Source organism: Rutilus rutilus (assembly GCF_951802725.1).
Source record: "Rutilus rutilus genome assembly, chromosome: 22".
Lineage (NCBI taxonomy): Eukaryota > Metazoa > Chordata > Actinopteri > Cypriniformes > Leuciscidae > Rutilus > Rutilus rutilus.
In genome coordinates this window covers 7,658,043-7,678,850 of record NC_140227.1, presented here as the reverse complement: position 1 = coordinate 7,678,850, position 20,808 = coordinate 7,658,043, and the positions used below count along the sequence as shown (strand labels likewise).

Sequence of the window (20,808 nt, the reverse complement as noted above, 5' to 3'; positions counted from 1 at the left end):
ACCACACACCCCTCCAAACACATACACATACACTGCATGAATGTCAGTCTGGATTGTAAAGATATGTGTGTGTGACATTTAGAGAGAACTAATGCTGATACAATCATGTTTTCCACACATCCCACACACTCTTACAGCTGTGGTAAACTAATCTTCAGACGCAACAGAAGCTCAGCTGCACATCTTCTAAGGACAGTTGAAGCAGAGTTTCAGTACTAAACCAGAGAGCAACATTAACCTCAATTCTGATCCTCTCAGCCACTCATGCGCAATATTGTCATCAGTTGTGAGTGAATGTACTGAGGAAACAACCATTATTCGATCCGTAATAAAACAGAAGTGTTTTTTTTATTTTTTTTTATTTGGCAATTTAGATGTTGCAGTGGTTACTTGAGTGATGCCATTTAATGTTTTAGATATTTTTAGATTCATAGTTTGTATGTGGGTGTTCTTTAGTCTAACATTTACACAAGTGGCAGTTTTTAACTGTAAATGTACGACGGTAACACTATGCACAGTAGCACCTAAAGTTACACCTAAAGTTAATATTCAGGTCAGTATGAAGTATAAATAAATAAACAAAAACGAACCCTAATCTTACTGGTTTTGTTTAATTGCCACTAGATGGCGCTTTGTATGTATCTTAAAACTAGACTAAGTGCACACAAAAATGTTGTACTTCATATGTTGTACTGCAGCTGAAAGTGGTCCAAATCCAAATTTCTAATTATTATTATTATTATTATCATCTAGCACACTCTTAACCATGAGGTACATCCCAGGATGATTTTTAAACAGCACTGAAATTAAATGTACTGCATAAACAGTATATTATATATTGACTGCCTTTTAGAGTTACTATCCAAAAACACACATGGAAAGATGAATGTGATGTGTGTATACGCACACACACACATAAGTTTAAATTTAATTTACATTTAATTTTAAGTAAGTTTATATTTAATATAAACTGAATACATTAATGGTCGATTTGTTTTTAGTGCATTTCATCAAATGTTAAAGAAACACCCATATCCTTTCATGGAATGACCTCTAAGACAAAGAGAGTTTGAGAGACAGAGCTAGCTTTAATTTTCTTAGCACTTCCTCTCTCGTTACATAACCCCTCCCTCCTTCCTCTGTCTGATCCCATCTGTAAATTCAACTCTCCTCCTCCTGTGAGGGTGGACTTGGTATGATCCACTTGCCCCAGACCCGAGGTCTGACTCTGAGCAGAGAGACAGACGCGGCCACTGGCGCTGCTGCAGCTGCAGAGGAAGTGCACAACTGAATCTACAGCCTAAAGTCTCAGAGACAGAGAGGGAGATGAGCTGTGTCAGAGTCCAGTCTTGCTCTGGGACGGCAGACTGACTGAAACTGCCGGTAAAAAGCACTCAGTTTTCACAGCTGTGCATCTCTGTCACTCTGGAGTCATGAGCTCAAAGGGGACGAACCTGCACAACAAACGTCTTCCCTGTGAGTATTTCACCTTTTGTTGAATTATTTTGCTCATAAAGATATGACTCTTCTTACACTCTGCTTGACAACATGCATGAGAGATGACCAGTCACTAATCAAAAGAAGAATCATTGTGTCATTAAAAATGGCTAGTTGTGACACTGTTTACTCCAGTTAATATTTCTCAGTTTAGGGTTATTATTTTTGATAATCAGTTCCTAAATCGATACAAACCCTAAAAATTCCCTTTATTTCCCAAGAAGTTAAACTTTTCTGACTGCATTCCTCACTGTCATTTAACATGCCCACCTGTTATTGTAAAATAGTTATTAAACACAAAGCAATTAATGAAAAAGATTAAATGTTAAAGACTTGCAAAATATAAAACCTTAAACATGTATAAAATTACAAAATATAAAACATATGACAACTTGCCCCAACCTGACAAAAACCCTTGTCCTGAAAACAAATCTTATACTTTTGACTGGATGTATGCCAGTATGGTTTTGTTTACTTGTTTTCAGCGAAAAATATATATATATATGCTGGTGTTTCAGTTTTAGTTTCAAGAATTCATAATGAATTTATAAAAATATTCTATTGTGTTTGAATCCAGCATACAAAACTATTGCCAGTGAAAACAGTGTAATTTACGGTGGGCAAGAGAGCTCAAGGCACTGCAACTAAAGAAAACACCAGCAAATAGAAAAAAACACCAGCAAATTAACATCTTCATCAGTTTGCCAACACATGTGCTGCAAATACTCACAACACAACCAAATACAGAAACGTGCTGCAAATACTCAACGCAACCTAAAACAGAAAAGCAATCCAAATACCCACATTCCCACAATGCAACCAAATACAGAAACGCACTGTAAATACTCAACACAACCAAATACAAAAAATGCGCTGCAAATACTCACAACGCAACCGAATACAGAAATGTACTGCAAATACTCACAACACAATCATTTAAAGAAACATACTGCAAAAACTCACACTGCAACCAAATACACAAACATACTGCAAATACTCACTAGGGATGTCCCGATACCACTTTTTCACTTCCGATACAATACCGATACCGCAGCTTTGGCTATTTGCCGATACCGATATCAATCCGATATTTTTATTTTATTCTTGAACTAATACTACTAATAATAAAATATATGGAAGCACTTTGCTCAATTAGCCACATAAAAACATCTCACTCAAATGGAGAACAAATACTTCTCCAGTATATAGTCCACAACAACAGATGATAATGAAAGACTGCCACCCTTTATTCAAAAGACCTTGAGATATGTTTGGTAATTGTACCTGAATGAGTTTAAAATTAATTTGCTATATTTCAGATCAATATATTTGTTTCCTTAAAATTTTAATTAACTTTAACTTTATTCTCATCTGAATTATAAATAATTTATTTCTGTATAAAATAATACTACTTTTAAAAACACATTTGATTTTTTTTATTCAATGTAGAATGTGTAAACACTTTTTGCAGTTTTAATGATGTCCTGTATGAAAATGACGGAGTATGTTTTTATGTTTCCACTGTTCGATCGCGCCCGTGCCTCTCTCTCTCTGACACACACACACACACACACATTCCAGCAATGCAATCTTGACATCGCAGCCTGTTCATTTTGCTGCGTTCACACCAAACGCGAATAGAGCGTCAAATTCGCGTCTATCGCGTCTAGTTCGATGCTTGAACAGTTTGAATCCATTCGCACGTCCAAAGCGAATAGGACGCGCTGCGCGCGTATAATGATAAAGCGAGCGTTTGAAGCGATACAGACGCGCGTTCCCGCATATGTCTATGCGCGTATCTAACAGTATCACATTAATTAATGTGCATGCGAGTTTTATTTATTTTTATGCCGTGTATTCTCCGTGTAAATCCATGCACCAAACGTACGTTCATTACGAATACATGTACCGTTCCACCCCTAATAGGTATCGATCATAGGTATCGGATAATTATTTTTCTCCCCTCCGATATCCGATCTAGCGTTTTGGGCCAGTATCGGCACGATACCGATGCCGTGGATCGGATCGGGACATCCCTAATACTCACATTGCAACCTAATACAGAAATGCACTGCAAATACTCACAACGCAACCAAATACAGAAATGTACTGCAAATACTCACAATGCAACCAAATACAGAAATGTACTGCAAATACTCACAACGCAACCAAATACAGAAACATGCTGCAAATACTCACAACGCAACCATTTAAAGAAACATACTGCAAATACTCACACTGCAACCAAATACACAAACATACTGCAAATACTCACATTGCAACCTAATACAGAAATGCACTGCAAATACTCACAACGCAACCTAATACAGAAATGCGCTGCAAATACTCACAACGCAACCAAATACAGAAACGCGCTGCAAATACTCACAACGCAACCAAATACAGAAACGTGCTGCAAATAGCACAAAGCTTTCTGCAACTGATGAAAACTCATGCAAATAGAAAAAAAAAACACCAGCAAATTAAGAGAACATCTTCATCAGTTTGAAAACACGTGTGCAGCAAACACAATACAACCGAATACAGAAACACGCTGCAATTCCTCACAACAAGTGATGAACCTGGCTCGGACATGCTTATTGTTCAATGTCTACTCGTCAGTGGTGTTGTTGATGACCTGAAAGACTTATTTTAACATCCTGATCGTATGTGCATTGTGAGTATTTGCAGCGCGTTACTGTATCAGCCTGCCCGAAGATAAGAGGTCATTGTGCGGACCCTCACCCCGGAAGAGGAGTCCCTCAGTAAGTCTGACCGGGGGTGTGAGCCCACAACATCAGTGGCGAGGGTATTTGGGTGGATTTTGAGACTGAGGACTGGCTGATTAAATTCAGCGCTGAGGTATTGTCTCCCACCCTATCCCACCCCATTTGGGATTTTTCATCACTGTTTCTGATGGACTGTATGATCTTTCTTCCTGTTTCCTCTGAACCTTCATCGCTGTTTCTAGACAGCACAGACACCTGCATGGACAATGTATTGTTACCTTTGACCCTGTCTAGTCTTCTTCTGCCTCACTGCCCAGCTCAGCCAGTCCTCCAGCCCCATTTCTGCTGGAGGTTGTCAGCCTTTCGCCATCTCCTGCAATGCCAAGCACTCACGTCAAGCCTCAGGTCCTGCAACCACCATTAGCGCCTGAGCTGATAGATCCAGTGGCTCCACCTCCTGCCTCAGATTGTCTCACTCCGTCTTGGCCTGTCAACCTGTCGGCTCCACCTTGGCTCCTCCCACCTTCGGCTCCACCAGACACCCTCAGCCTTATGGCTTCACCGGGTTCCTTCATCCCACCGGACAGTCGTCACTGCTCCTCCGCCATGGACTTGCTACGCTCCGTTCCTCCACCCCTACGGCTGCAGCGGGCTCCTCTTTCCCTTCAGGTATGCCTCCTAGATGCCTCCTCCATCACACCAGCATCAACTCAGTCCTCTGGCAGTCTGGCTCCTCCTCAGATGATCGTCGCCCCGGCATCGCCTTGGCCTCATGATGTCACTCTTCTCCATCGGCTCTCACTACCTAGGTAGTGGCTAATGGGGATTCAAATAAACAGATAAACAATTAAACAAACTCATCAGATCATCACACCTGTTCGTCATCTCCTCATTATCACTGTCTTTTAAGTTCCTCACCTTTACTCTGTGTTTGTCAGTTGTTGTTTGTGTGTGCATGTTACACACGCTGTTATGTTGCCTTCCTCTTCATGGATTATTTTATTAAAAGACCCTTTTGTTCATTGAAACTTTTTTGAACTCTCCTTCATCCTAGTCATCTTTATCTGGTAACAATTTGCAGCACATGTGTTGTTGGTACTTGGACTTTTGACTAAAAGCATATAACTTCATGTGGCAACTAACCCCGGTCTCATGTGAATGTGTGACAAAACATACCTATTATTCTCCTTGTAGAATCACTAATAACAACATTACAAATGCCTCCCTTATTCGGACTTTCCTTGGCTGAATGAGGGGGAAAAAAATCTGTTATGTAGATTCTCTATTTCTAAAGGGCTTCCGTTGTTTTGACCAAACATTTAAAGAGCTGGGGCCTCATTGATAACCGTTGCGTACGCACAAAACAGGCCCTGAAAGAGGCATATGCCACTTCCAACGCATAAGATGTAATTTATAAAAAACAAACTTGACGGGAAAATTTGCGCACCTGCACGCAAACTCTGACCCATGCGTACGAACGTTTTGGAGACGGAGCAGTTTGGCGACACCGATGGTGAGCTGGAGTTAAATGTCTTTTTGGTCACTTTTAGACAGACCATTTTAAGAAAATTACATATACAGAAAGATAATACAAATATAATTTCATTCACCAAGCCTATCACACGAAGCAAACATCCACCCATTCTTAAATGTCCGCGCCAGCGAGCGCGTTGGGCCGTTTAGTGAAACTGACGCATATTTATCTAACGGCAGATGAAGGAAAACCGTAAATCTTCATTAAGAGTTCTAAACATAAATACAATGCATGTTCACATTAACAGTTTAAATAAATAAAATAATGAATAAAACTATGTTTTACTTCTGATATAAACATTTAGATTAAATATGTCATTCTCATTAATGGAGTTAAACTCTTAAATTACATGGAATCACTGAAGTAAAAAAATATATATATATATTCAATATAAATATTTGTAGTGGATGCAATGCTTTTGAACACTTTTCCTGTGGCATGTTGTGTTTTAATGTTTTAACTACAGAGATAATTGCTTATCATGATAACAGCAGATTGTCTGAGAAAATATTTTCGTGCAAATAATGCACAACAAGATCTGTTTCCATTAAAAATATAAATCAATTAAAGGAGTCATAACCTGCAATTTTCACTTTTCCACGAGAATCAATGTATGTTATGATCGACTAACGATTATACACTGGCCGGGAAGCCGATATTTAAAAGTGAAGCGTTTGTTTACCTCAGGGTAAATAAACCAGCGCGCGTGCACGCGCACTCAAATACGAGATTTTGATTTCAGCTCCCTCTTGACGTCATGAGGTAGTAGGATATACCATATATGGACACCGCAGCAGGAAGCCTTCCCCTCTCCCCCTCATATTCAGTTCAGTCGAGAAAGATGGAGAAACCGAGTGCACACCGGACTTGCTCTGTGGTTGATTGCCATAAAAAACATGTAAATGTGTTTTATCTCCCAAAATCGGACAAAACTATCAGGGACCATGGATGAAATTCATTTTTAATGACGCTGTCCCAACAACCCTTTCAACTGGCGTGCAGAGCCATATAGAGCGTCCATGACAGCCAAAACATCGCATTGATCTCGCGAGACAATAATGCCTTCAGAAATAAGGGTAAAAGTAGGTCTGTGTTTATTTTTTTTCCACTTTTCTTTTTTAGAAGGGCCTGAAAGACTATAATACAGCAGTAGGTATCCAATGCAATACCAGGTTATGACTCCTTTAAAAATACTATTTGGCCAGTGGAAAAGATTTAGAAAAACTATATGAAATGTATTTTACAATATTTGATTTATTTATTCAAAAACAAGGCAAGGATAGGCTACTAAATGATGGGATGTATAAAGGGAACATGGTTTTATAAGTCTGAATATTGTTTGGCATACGCCATTTTTAGCTTTCGGGCACACGCACACTTTTAGTAAGGATCCTACACACAGTTTTATAAATGAGACCCCTGATAACTTGATGAACCTGTCAAAGCTTACTGGATTCTAGATTTGTTGTTCCTGAAATCCCTCTAAATGAAATGGTTTTTCTGCCATTTTTAGCAGATGGGACTGTATACAATCCAAGTTCCCACACTCTCTGGTCTCAGACACACACATGCTTAGAGGTTGAGACTGGAAATTAGATTGGCCACATGGGTATTTGTTACACTATTTTTAAATTTTGCTCAAATTATGAGTACAATGTCCATGTCTGTCAAAAAGATTTGCACTCCAGATGTTTAGGATGGTGTCATTCATGTCCAGTGGAATGACTTATATACAGGAATGGCACTTGTTGAATGGCACAAGTAAATTGAGCAAATTGTCTTCATTTGTGTTATGGTAATGTTTCTGATTTGTCAAAACAAGACAATATGGTAAAAATTGAATGACAAAGACATAGAAAAATAGACTAAATGGATGAGGTATGTTTTACTGGAAATTACACGTCACATTTTAGCGACCATTAATTCCAAAAAAGGAGAAGTGCCTACTTGATTCTGTTACCTACTGATGCATTCAAAATCAAAATGTATTATTTTTGGGCTAAAATATTCTTGGTTTTATCCTTATAACTGTGTGTGTGTTCAAGCATAGTGGCTGATTCTGGGTTCATAGTTGCACTAATGAAGAGACTTTTAACAAATGACACTTCACTCTGATAAAGACTGTGAATCAAACTGACTCTACAAATGCTGTCAAAAAGTATTTGCCCCTTGTCTTTTTGAGATTATGCATAACTATACAAAATGTTTTTTTTTTTTTTTTAGGTGGGCAGTTCTAGAACTTTCTATAATAAATACATTACATAAGATGTAAATTGTAGTTTTTTTAGTTCATGAAGGGTAACTTTTTATAATTCATAAGTTTTGGTTGAAGATCTGATATGCCATTTAGTGTATAATGTATGTAAAAAAAATGCAGAAAATCAGATTGCAACAAACTTTTTCAAAGCACTGTAAGATGTATCACTTACAAGTCTTTAGATGATAGCATGAAAAGTCGGGAGAAATTTCACTGAAACTACAAGGACTACTTTTTATCTTCTCACTTTAGGAGCTTGTATATAGTGTGGGCAAATGAATGAGAAAAAGATAAGAGATACACTAAAGTACTTTTGGTCGACAGCACTTACTATCTAGTTCCTTACTCCATGCTTCATACTTTCCTTATGACTCATTATCATGTCACTCATCTTGTGGAATCTTACAGAAATTCTTCTCAGTCCGTTTCACTCACATTGTTCTCTGGGACTTTTCTGTGAATCCCAGTATCTCTGAAAATAGAACTAATAGAGTTGGTGGTTGCTGCCTTATAAAAGATGCTGAATTAAATATCTTGGAGTTTAGCTTGTTAACGATCATTTCTTTGTCAGATAACTGAAGATATTTAGTTTCTGGGTTTCCTCATTTCCAAAATGTTCATTCATACCCACACATTCCGCACACACATATACTCCCACTATTAATAATTCAGTTTGTTTTGGAAACCACAGTTGTGTAACTTGGATTTCTGAGTTATGCAGTAACTATTTATGCTTCTGTTATTTCTATAAAAGGATTTAGCAGACTTTCAGAAATATGCTCTGGTAATTCTCAGACACTTAAAGGTGCAGTAAGCAATATGAGAAACACTGTTGATAGTTAAATCAACCAAAACAAACACGGCCCTCCCTTCCTTGCTCTGCCCCCCAACATAATAAATTTGCAATGCAAGAGTGAATGTCTCTTTATCATAGCTGAAACAAACCAAAATAATGCTTCATAAAAAAAAAGCGAAAAATGAACATACAGTACACAAGAGTATAAGCAATGTTTGTTTTTAGTCACCAGTGGCACCCGCTCCAGACAAACAATGTCACTCAAAACCGTCCTGTTTCTATAGCTAACATTAGCCAACAGCATATCTTGGCTCTCTGTAACAAAAAAACAAAAAAAAAAGTACTCCCGTATAAAGCAAAAACAACGTTGTCATGAAGTCTAAGCGTTGGTGTAGTAGGCAGACGACCGGACAATGAAGATGAATACAAAATCAGATTTTTTAACTGATATCACCATGAAAACACACACACACACACACACACACACACACACACACACACACACACACACACACACACACACACACACACACACACACACACACACACACACACACACACACACACACACACTTTAAATAACAATCCAAAAATACATGCAGTTTTCTTCTGATGGGTTGTACTTCATACATGATACAATAAAACTAACTATAAACAGTAATGAAATGACAAACATGACCTCACCTCATATGTACTTACTTATGTCAGAGATGCTTTTCAAAAACTCTAGCAAACCAGACTCAAAAGTATCATCACTCTCATGCACACAGCTCAGTGTGTCAATGCATCAGTGCTAACCACTAGTCCATTGCTCCAAAGAGGCATGTTGTTTCTCTAAGTTTAGTGTGTAGCATTTTTGGGTACATCACCCTTCACATTATGTGGACATACTGCAAAGTGATGACTGCTATTTAAACCGAATACAGTGTGGCATGTTTCTGTCTGCTGTTTGATGGATGGCAGAGATCATTAAAATAGGGAAACACTAATGAACAGCAGCAGCTCCAAATGACCTGACAATTCATGACATTGGTATGGCATGACATCTTTTATAACAGACCTGTGACATCATCACATTGTGCTTAGGACTGAGTGTTACATAATGATCCTAGGAGCAAATGGAAATGATAATAGACTGTTGTTATGCCTTAGATCAGCTGTTTTTCTTGTATGATACATAGATATAATAAGTTGCTTTGCATTTTATCAGTTATAATACTTTAATGAATAAATATATTCATTATTAGTATATAAATCCTGGATATGTATTTAAGTAACCCATGAAACCAAAACTGGAGTTTTGTGGCAACTTTGTTAGCCTTGCGGGTTGCGGCTAATATTTTGGTAACATGGTTGCATATTCCTTAGTAGGGGTGGGCGATATACTGGTAGACATGATTAACTGGTATAAATTTGTCAACCGGTAGAGATCTTGGACTATCGTATTTATCGCGGTTACGCTCATGTGATGTTGCTGTGCTATGTGGTCACGAAAGCTTATCATTTGCATGCGTTTTTAAGTATTGCAGTGTAAAAACAAGTGTTTTTGAACTCATTTGACTATATGTGCACGCTGTCAGAGAGATGGTTTCTGAGTGTTGTCTGAAGGGCACGTGTACACGACAATGATGTACTAAAAATGGAAAAGTTTTTCCTTTGCATTTTTTTGGGTACAGATGGCAATGTTGTCAAAACGATCCAAGTTCACAAGGATCCGCAAAATCGATTAAAAATGTTTTATTATTCATCCCAGGCCAGTAGTTGCCGGGATCACTTTGTAATGAAAAACTATGCACCTATAGACTGAACATGTGACGTAATACACATTAGGGCTGTCACTTTATCTTCGAAAATCGATTGCACAATCGATCGGACCAACCAACACAAGTTTCGAAAACGAAAATAGGGAATCGATTTTAATGGCCTTTTCTCGGAGCGCGTCCAGCTCCTCACGATGTGCCCGCAGCGAACACACGTCACACAGCAACTGCAGGCTCTCACAAACACACATAACGGCAAATTATACTTCTGCATAATGTGTCTCTTTTTACAACAAACTGTGAATTCTGCCGGTATTCAGACAGTCTCATGCATACAGATACAGATTCGGGCTACAGTCGCCTACGTAGGTGAAATTTGTTTGACATTTCTAACACAGCCATGTTGAAGGCTGCAGTAATGTTTTTCATTGATGTTATGGCAGTCCATTCTGCTTATTGTTTTTCGAGAATGTTGCACTCCTGTTTGTCATTGTGCACGAAACTTCACGCCAATAAATCATTCGAAATATTGCTGACTTGTGCGCGTCTCAAGCGCACTCTTTACGTTCGTCCTAATGCCTGTTAGTTGTCCGTGGATTTGCCTATATTTGGCGTTGAAAATGGAAACGTCTTTAGACATGGAAAATCGATTTTACAATCGATTCAATGAACACTTCGAAAAATCGAACAGGACTTTTTCACAAAAGTGAAAACAATAACGGTATCATTTTCAAAAACTTGCACTTTGAAAGTTTGGTTTTTGGGCCAAAATGCACAAAAAGTTTTCCGGACAAAATGGCCAAAACGCATTAAAGTTTTCCGTTTTTAGTTGAAAACGATGTAGTGTAAACTGCCCCTGAGAGACGCGATCATAGAACTCACAGACATCGCGCAACCAGCACAGAGAAGGAATCCTCGCCCTGCATTAACTGTGATCTGTTATCAGTGATCCCGCCCAACCCTCCTCTCCCAACTCCTCGTCCTCCTCCAAAGTCCCCACCCTCACCTCCCTCATTTCCTGTTCACACTCATTCTTAGTTTCATTATCATGGACTTTTTAGTTAGTTTGTCTTCCTTTGTTCAGTTTCTTAGCCATTTCTTTTACGATCTCGTTATGAACTTTTTTTAACCCATACAAATATTTGGTGGAATGATTTTTCAATGGACGGACAGCAATCTCTCAGATTTAATTTAAAACATCTTCAATTGTTTATTGAGGATGAACAAAAATGTTATGGGTTTGGAATGTCATGAGGGTGAGTACACGATGAGAGAATATTCATTTTTGGGTGAATTAATCCTTTAAGAGCTTGTGTGTATAACTGAATACCACATCCTTCATCCAATGTCTTCAAATAATTTTGGTTTGTGGGTTTGAAAATCCCCATTTCTGGTTTAAGGTTACCATACTTGTCAAAAGTGGGTAAAATCTGTTTTAGAGAAACATTCTCTTGTCATCAATGAGAGAAATTAGCATCTGCTTTTTAGTTATATTTTAAGGTATGGTTTCTTAGTAAGTCAGGGCTTTTACTCTCAGTCCCTGAGGTTTAACTCATTCATCTGGAAAGTTCATTTCCCATGTCCTGTTTTCAAACTGTCCTCAGAGGGATGTGGTGGACTGGTTTTAGTTTGTTGTGGGGCTGTAATGCTTCTGAAAGTCAAGTGTTTTGGATGAGATGACTGGAAGAGGTTGATGCGTGGTTAAGGCATTCCTGCTGTGGTAATTACACAAACCTATGACTGACTATTTATACAGACAGAATACATTCCTGTAGATGAAATCAAGAGCTGCATGACGTGTGTATTTGTGTCTGAAAAAGTTAAGACTGTTGGCATGTCTGTGAGAGTGCCTGTATGGATGCTGTGCCATTTCCGGTACCCTGCTGGATCGTAATCCCCAGAATGCTTTAGTATGTGAACCACTATGACAAAGAAAGCTGGGGGTAGGGCAGGGTGGAAACAGAGCTTTGCCTTGTATGGAGAAAATGACAAATCAGTCCTTACAGACAATCCGCCTTTCTTCTGCTTTGATCTAACAAGTCTTGCTCACCCCTCCCAACCAACTACTGTGTGAATGGACAGCACAGTCTGAAAAAGGGGGATGAATGTGAGAAAGAGATGAGTCCAAGAGAGGAAGTGAAAAATAGAGTGATCTCATCCTCATGCGGTTGTTTTTCTTGCCTTATGAATGATCTTATTGGATGATTTGGGGCAGCGTCAGAAAGCCTCGTGATGAAGTCATTCACTTTAAATCAATCACTGATTTAGTCTGATTGGAAAACAGTGGCTGATCAATTGTGGAACATACTACTCCACAGCAGATCTGACTCCATCCACTACTGCACTGCTAACATAAACTCCAACAACTGACAATCAAAATTAGCTATGTGGTTGTTAAGGTTTTTTGGGTGGTTGAATGGTGATGGTGGTTGGTGTACACTTGTGATGCTGCCTGAATCATAATGACATAGTTTTCGTTCATTGCCAGAGGAGAACTGCCCTCCAGAAGCACGGTTTGGTACCTCTGTTCTAGGGTGTACTGGATAGTTTCTTGGACATTACTAGATGTTCTGGGTGTTTTTAAATGGCCCAAACTCAGCTCAGTCTTATGAGAATTAAGAATTGAAGTACTGTACATTAAATTAAGTATTGTATTGTAAATGAATAGAATGTAGCTATTGCTGCCTACAAGCTGATATGTGACCCTGACGCCAGGAACACTCACAAGCTCTGCCAGATCTGCCAGCTGACATGAATAAACACCATGTCCACTGCACTGGCATTTTACAAAGTGCAAGAGTAGCCAGCAAAATTTAGTTTTCTAAGGACAATAGCTCAGTCAAATCACATTTTCCCTGACTTGCTCCTTTCTCGATCATATCAGAGAAAATGTGATTTGACTGGAAGGGAATGCCAGAGAATAAAACAAACTGCTCCCCTGAGCAAAGCACTTAACCCTGCGTTATTTCAGAAGCATCAAGTCATCATTTTATTTTCACACACATGCACACACTCAAATATGCACATGGCAGATGTCAAGGACCGAATCATACCACCCTGGTTATGCAACATCCATTCATGGCATGTCTGTCGAGTTTTAAGTGCCTCAACCTTTCTTAACCTTTTATATAAACACAGGCATATGTTTTTAAATATTAAACTTGGACAAGGTCATGGAAAAATGCAAGAGGAGATCCCTGCAGTGTTCATAGAGCCGAGTTTATGTGTTGAATGGTTTGCCATTTGGATACTAGAATGCCACTGTAGGTGAAGACTTTATTTCAGTTCCACTGTGATGAATTCCTGCTACAAGCCTAGTTTGTCCCTGCAGGATTGAAGGAATGTTCTGGGTTTAATTTACGTTCAAGTGTAAGTTTGCTAAATACATGTTATTCATCTTATTCTGAACAATACATATGTATTATTTAAAAAAATGTGTTTTAAAAAATGTCATAACTTGATCTAGTGGTGACATATGCTGGACTTCTCGAATTATTTAGTCCACCAAAAGCTCAGCCCTTCTCATACAATTGACTGCAAGTCCATATCAACATTTTAAAGAATCAGGTCCCCGCTCTACATTTTCTCTTTTTTGAAAACCTGACCTGTTTCACTCAAATGTATGAAAAAAAAAAAAAGTTGCTACTTTCATTTCATCGTAACTTTAAGCTCTTTTGGCAGCATCTGTGACATTCTGTTGATTACCAAAAAACAAACAAACAAAAAAGGTCCCCACCCATCACTGTTAAAAGGATGATTTAGAAAACTTTACTACTCAAATAACTATTTGTGTATAGGTGAGAACCAATATAAGCTCTGGATGGAAGAGGAGCAGTATCAGGGTACAACACAATCATATGAGCACCACATCTCAACTTTTAAGAATCTGAATAATGTCTTGAGAATTTGAAGAAAGTCAAGCAGCTAGATCACATGAAGTTGACATTTTGTGACAATTTTTTGATCTTGTGATATTTTGTATAGTTTGACATTTATGCATTTTGAATCCATTAATGGAAATGGAATAAACTTATTTACGGAAATGAATCAAGTTCACAAACTTTTTACTACTAAAGTTTAAACGAGAGATTACAACATCTCTGTTAATGCTCGCAATCACAAAACTGATTTAATGAAACCACATTAAAAAGAGTTGGGTTATTCATAATGTTGCTCAATTTTATAAACCATGCAATGATAAACCATCACAAATATTTGTTAAATATTCAATTTATTGCCCAGTCCTAAGACAAACCTGTTTACACACACTTTGTGCTGAGCCACACAGTACTGTCAGAAGGAAAAACAAATGGGACTCCCACTCTGCCCATTCTGGCTGCAGTGGTCAGCTAGAGCAGATCTGATTAGTTATTCAGAGTGACAGCGCTGTGGCCCCTGGATGCCTCCCGTCGTCCTCACTGCCACCACCAGGCGAGAGAGAATGACCCCGTCTTACACAACTGCCTACTCTGGCGGTTTGCCTGTCAAATGTGATGACTCATGGATTCTTTAACATAAATAAAAAGGAAATAAAATCATCACAGTCTTACAGGTTCTCCATGGTGCAAACGTATTTTGCTACCCTAAGAGAACAAATAAGATATTAAAGGGTTTATATTTGTGATCTTTCTTTTTGGGAGTGTCTAAAAGGGGTTGTTCATTCAAAAAATTTAATTCTGTCATCATTTACTCACCCTAATGTCCCCCATTGAGTTTAACTGGATGAAAAACAAAACAAAAAAACATTGAGACATTTAAAAAATATATATGTTTGTAGGTGTTCCACAACAGAAAGAAATGCATAAAGGTTTGAAAATATATGAGACATCTGCTCAAACATTGGTGGTGGAGGATGGTCTCTATAATGTAAACACATGTTGGCAGTTGGTTTTGGAAAGTTACTGCACAGTGTTAAATGAACTCTGCCTATAGATATGGTTCATAAATGCTGTACTTGGTGCCTGGTCTGCTTCAAAGGTGCACTGATAGTTTAAGCCTATAAATCTGTAACATATTTGTTACACACGCCTTCTGTCATCTGATCGACGGTTGACATTTTTTTGGCCAATAAAAAGCCTTTTGGTTCTCTTACGAGAGGTTCTCTCGTATTGCGTAAGTTGCTTACGCTACGGGAAAAACTCCTTTTCTCGAGATATTGAAGCCAAAAATTTATCCTTAATTTTGCATTTATTGTCAACGCGTTGCAGCAGCTAGCAGACCTAGAGCGGGCTAACTAGCGTGCTCATTGGCTGCTCCGCGGCAACTGCAGCAGCCTACCACTGAGCCCTGTGTGAAGTCACGCCAATGACGCTTTGCGCCCCCACGCGTCATAGCCCGCCAGAATGGGCGTGGCTTTAGCGTATAAAAGACGGGCTCGGGAGCTGCTTACCTGATTTTCATCTCTTCAGCGAAGTTCTCCGCATCGCTGGATCTCCGAGAGAAGCCGCCGCCGTCGAAACAAGCGACAGAGCAAGCCTAGGACAGCGCCTGAGGAAGCCGGACGATTCTCGCCGCCTTCAGCCATCCGTGCCTGCTACGCTATCAGACGTCAAATCTCCGCGAGACTTCACTCCCCCGTCTCCTCGACGCTCTCCCAAGTGGACGGCGCCAGTGAGAAGGGATACAAGTCGATCCCCCCCGTGGAAGAGGCGGTAGCAGCGCACCTTTGTCCGCCCTCTGCGGGATGGCGTGCAAAGGCTGCCCTCCCGTCTAAAGCTTGCCAGGCCACATCAGCTCTCGTCGGCCGCGCTTTCACCCCCGCTGGACAGGCTGCTTCCGTCCTGCACTCGATGGCAGTTCTGCAGATTCTGCAAGCCGATCTCCTCCGTGAGTGGGATGAGAAAGGCGCAGACCAGTCCATCATTACGGATTTAAGAAGCGCAACGGACCTTTCCCTTCGTGCTACTAAATCCGCGGCCCAGGCTATTGGGAGGAGCACCAGGCTAACCCTCGCTCACCATCACGGAGAGGCATGTCTGGTTGACGCTCGCTGACATGAGGGAGGCTGAGCGGGCTGTGTTTCTTAACGCCCTGCTCTCCCCGTCCGGCCTCTTTGGCCCAGCTGTTGGTGGGATTGTCGACCGGTTTTCTGAAGTGCAGAAGACCACACAGGCCATGAAGCTATTTCTGCCTCGTCGCTCAAGCTCCACCGCAGGCCGCTCTCAAAAGCAGCCTCCTGCCCGGAGCTCTACCCAGCAGTCCTCCCAGCCTCCGCCTTCGCAACGACGCCAAGGCACTCGCCAGAGATCGCGCTTGTCAAGCCGCCGCAGGCCGCCTCCCCTGCGGGGACCCCGGCCTAAGATTGCACTGACACCTGAGCCCGCAAAGTCCTCCTAGCAGCTTCAAGGAGGAGAAGAAGGTCGAGTCCTGCTGCGGCCGGACTGCCTTCAAAGCTTTTCGCTCTGTCAGTTCCCTTAGAAAAGGCGACTGCAGATGTGTATTTTGCAGCCAACGAGCACATTGTACAATCCGCTCACCTGCACCCAAACGCCGTTTTTACGGCGACCCAGAGAAATCTCATAAAGAGTACAATTTCTGGTTATCCGGCTAATGCCGATGGTGTCTTGAGTGTAGAAAATGTGCCCGCTTCCCAGTGTTCACCCCTACACACAAGCACGGTTCCCCTTGTGTCATTCACTCATGCAGAGCCCACTCTCGTAGAGCTGGCAGATGCCGCTCGAGTGTTAGATGTAGGAAATGTGCTCACAAAACAGTACCCACACCTACTTTATCCCAGGGGACAAAACCTATAAAGCCGACACACACCGGCTATGTTGTAAGTCCTGTGTCCGCCCGCGAGCGCCCACGCTTACTGATAAACACAACACGCCCTGCGCTTCTCACGCGCCCCGGGTTTTTCCCCATGAAATGTTCCCTGCTCAAAGTTACCGGGACGTTACATGTAAACCGGCCAGCCGCCGCTTTCAGCGCGCCGCTGCGTTCAAGCATCGAGAGTGTGCTCACCGCGCCGATACCTCAGACTCAGGTTCGCGAGCCCACGCCGTGTGGCGACCGGAACCGAGAGGCCATTCTACCCCTAGCTATGCACGCAAAAGCCTGGGAAGCTATTTCGGTAGTGTCAGAATGGGTGCTGAACACAGTAAAGCAGGGCTATTCGCAGGCAATTCGCTCGCCGTCCGCCGCGCTTCCTAGCACGGACCGAGACACAAGTGAATCAAAGAAGTAGCACACCTACTTCACGCAGAAATAGCAAAGCCGCTATGCAAAGGGGCCATAGAACCAGTACCGCCTTCCCAGAGCGAGTCAGGCTTCTACAGCCGGTATTTCCTCGTTCCAAAGAAGGATGGGGCTCTCAGATCTATCTTAGATCTGAGACATTTGAACAAAGCTCTCATGAAGCGACCGTTCAAAATGCTCACGACCAGACAAATCCTCGCGCAAGTTCGCCCGAGGGACTGGTTTATCTCTCTTGATCTGAAAGACGCATACTTTCAGATTCAGATAATACCCCGTCACAGGCCATTCTTGAGATTCGCCTTCGACGGTCAGGTATATCAATACACCGTCCTCCCGTTTGGCCTGTCCCTAGCACCCCGTACATTTACGAAGTGCATGGACGCGGCTCTCGCTCCCCTCAGAAGTCAGGGCATGCGAATATTGAACTATTTGGATGATTGGTTGATTCTAGCACAGTCGGAGATAGAATTATAATCTCACAGAACGTTGCTTCTCAGCCATTTGGAAAAATTGGGTCTCACGGTCAATTGGACCAAGAGCTCATTACTGCCCAGTCAGACAACCTCTTTTCTGGGGATAGAACTGGACTCCGTGTCTATGACAGCCCGCCTGTCGACACAGCGCGCGCGCCGTGCTCGACTCCTGGCCGCTTCATTCCGGACGGGCAGCCTTGTTCCCCTGAAAACTTTTCAGAGAATGTTAGGCTGTATGGCCTCAGCTTCAGCAGTACTTCAGCTGGGCTTGCTACGTATGCGCCCTCTACAACGCTGGCTGAATGCACGAGTACCACACCGAGCTTGGGTTTCTGGCGGTCTGCGTATCAGAGTGACTCAGAGCTGAGTTTCAGCTCTGGAGCCTTGGATAGCGGCCAAATGGTACCAGTCGGGAGTGACAATGGGAGCTATCTCGTACCGGAAGGTAATCTCGACAGAAGCCTCCAACCTAGGTTGGGCCGCCCTCTTCGAGGGCAGGCCGGTCTTTGGCCAGTGGTCAGACCAGGAAAAGGGCCTTCACATAAACTGTCTGGAGATGATAGCGGTCGAGAAGGCGCTGAGGCACTTCCTCCCTTGCCTGCGGGGTCACCATGTACTGGTTCGCACGGACAACATGTCAGGGGTGGCCTACGTGAACCGCCAAGGCGGCATCAGATCCATAAATCTCAATGCTCTGGCGGAACGCCTCCTCGTTTGGGCTCAGCACTCCCTGCTCTCGCTGAGAGCCGCGCATGTGCCTGGTCACCTGAACGACTGTCCAGACAGAGTGTCCAGGAACAATGTTCCTCCGGGAGAATGGTCCCTGCATTCTCAAACAGTCCAGCTGCTGTGGCGCCTCTTCGGCAAAGCGAATATCGACCTATTTGCGTCAGAAGACAACGCTCAATGCACAATGTTCTTTTCGAAGAACGAGGACGCGCTGGCCCAAGCATGGCCCAGCTGCCCACAGTACGCTTTTCCCCCGATCTCGCTGTTACCACAGGTAATCAGGAGAATCAGGGAGACTGGCCACTCGGTGCTCCTCATAGCCCCGCGATGGGAGAACCAAACTTGGTTCCCGGAGTTGAGGCGGCTGACGGACTTAGCCCCATGGCCGATTCCGGTGAGAAAGGATCTCCTCTCTCAAGCCGGCGGCTCGATTTGGCATCCTCATCCAGAGCGCTGGTCTCTGCATGCATGGATAATCAACGGATACCCATTGTCCTGCCAGAAGGGGTTGTGAACACGATCACGCAGTCTAGAGCTCCTTCTACGAGAAGGCTCTACGCGTCTAAATGGTCTGTGTTTACTAGCTGGTGCGCCGACAAAAACCTAGACCCACAAACCTGTGGGGTCTCCGGGGTGCTTTGTTTCCTTCAAGAGCTACTGGAAAAGGGCGGGACCCCTTCCACGCTCAAAGTATATGTTGTGGCCATTGCGGCGTTCGCAGAGTCGACGCGCGGCCAGTCAATAGGAAGGAACAAGTTCGTCATCCGCTTCCTTAGAGGAGCTAGGAGGATGAATCCCCCGCGACCCCTGTCGGTTCCTATTTGGGATTTTTCTATGGTCCTGGAGGCCATGAAAGCACATCCCTTTGAACCTTTACAGACTGTGGATCTGAAATACCTTTCGCTCAAAACCGCTTTTCTGACAGCCCTGTCATCAGTCAAGCGTGTGGGTGACTTACACGCGTTATCTGTTAACGCCGCATGTCTCGAGTTTGGACCTAATGACTCTAAAGTCATCCTCAAGCCGAGACATGGTTATGTCCCCAAAGTGCTTGGCACTCCCTTCAGAGCGCAGGTTATTACATTATCGGCCCTACCGGGATCCGGTAAAGAAGTCGATGTTAACCTCCTTTGCCCTGTTAGGGCGTTAAGGGTTTACGTCATGCACTCCACCGCCTTCAGGCGCTCGGAGCAGCTAAATGTTTCGTTTGGTGGGCGCGCCAAGGGCCTCGCCACCTCGAAACAGAGTCTGTCCAGGTGGATTGTGGACACTATCGCGGCAGCATATGCGTCTAAGGACCCTTGGGTGTCAGGCAGGGTGGGAATTATGTAATTTTAGGGGCAAGGCCATTTGGCCTCCACCTTTTTTTTTTTTTTAGGGGCACCAAGGCCATATGACAGGGCACAAAGGCCATCGTACAATTCGATGGTTTTCCCATTCAGATTGATACCATAACATCCTAATTTGGAATAAGACATGGATTATGACTTTTTTAATAAAAAAAAACAACATTTTTTAATGAGAGAGAGAGAGAGAGCGCCATTACATCCAGAAGGTATACACCCTCACACAACAACAGAAACAACACAAATGCCAATAAAAGCATTCAGAAACAACACAAATGCCAATAAATTAATAATTTCCTGCATTGTCGAACGCTCTTCTTCATGTGTTTCAAATATGGACTATAATGTTCAGAAGAGTGCCCTCAGGCTGCTGGTATGAATTGAAAACACAGCACATCAGTATACAGCGCTCATAATGATTACATCGACGCATTTGGCTATAAATTCAATAAAATATTATTCCTGTCAATAGAAATCTGATGTAAACTGA

The 20,808-nt window shown here is 42.1% G+C and overlaps 1 protein-coding gene across 2 annotated transcripts in view; it reads left to right on the top strand.

The window, feature by feature from the left end:
• The first annotated feature begins 1,173 nt into the window (after positions 1-1,173).
• The window catches only part of LOC311281911 (dysbindin), a 34,102-nt gene continuing 14,467 nt past the window's right edge, over positions 1,174-20,808 (top strand). Inside the window, exon 1 of one of the 2 annotated variants that reach the window (XM_084395272.1) lies at positions 1,174-1,476. In XM_084395272.1, the coding sequence (XP_084251398.1) occupies positions 1,434-1,476 (43 nt within the window). In that variant the 5' untranslated portion in view covers positions 1,174-1,433. Of the gene's footprint in view, positions 1,477-11,615; positions 11,830-20,808 lie in introns of those variants that run through there. The other variant, XM_084395273.1, reaches the window with a different exon arrangement.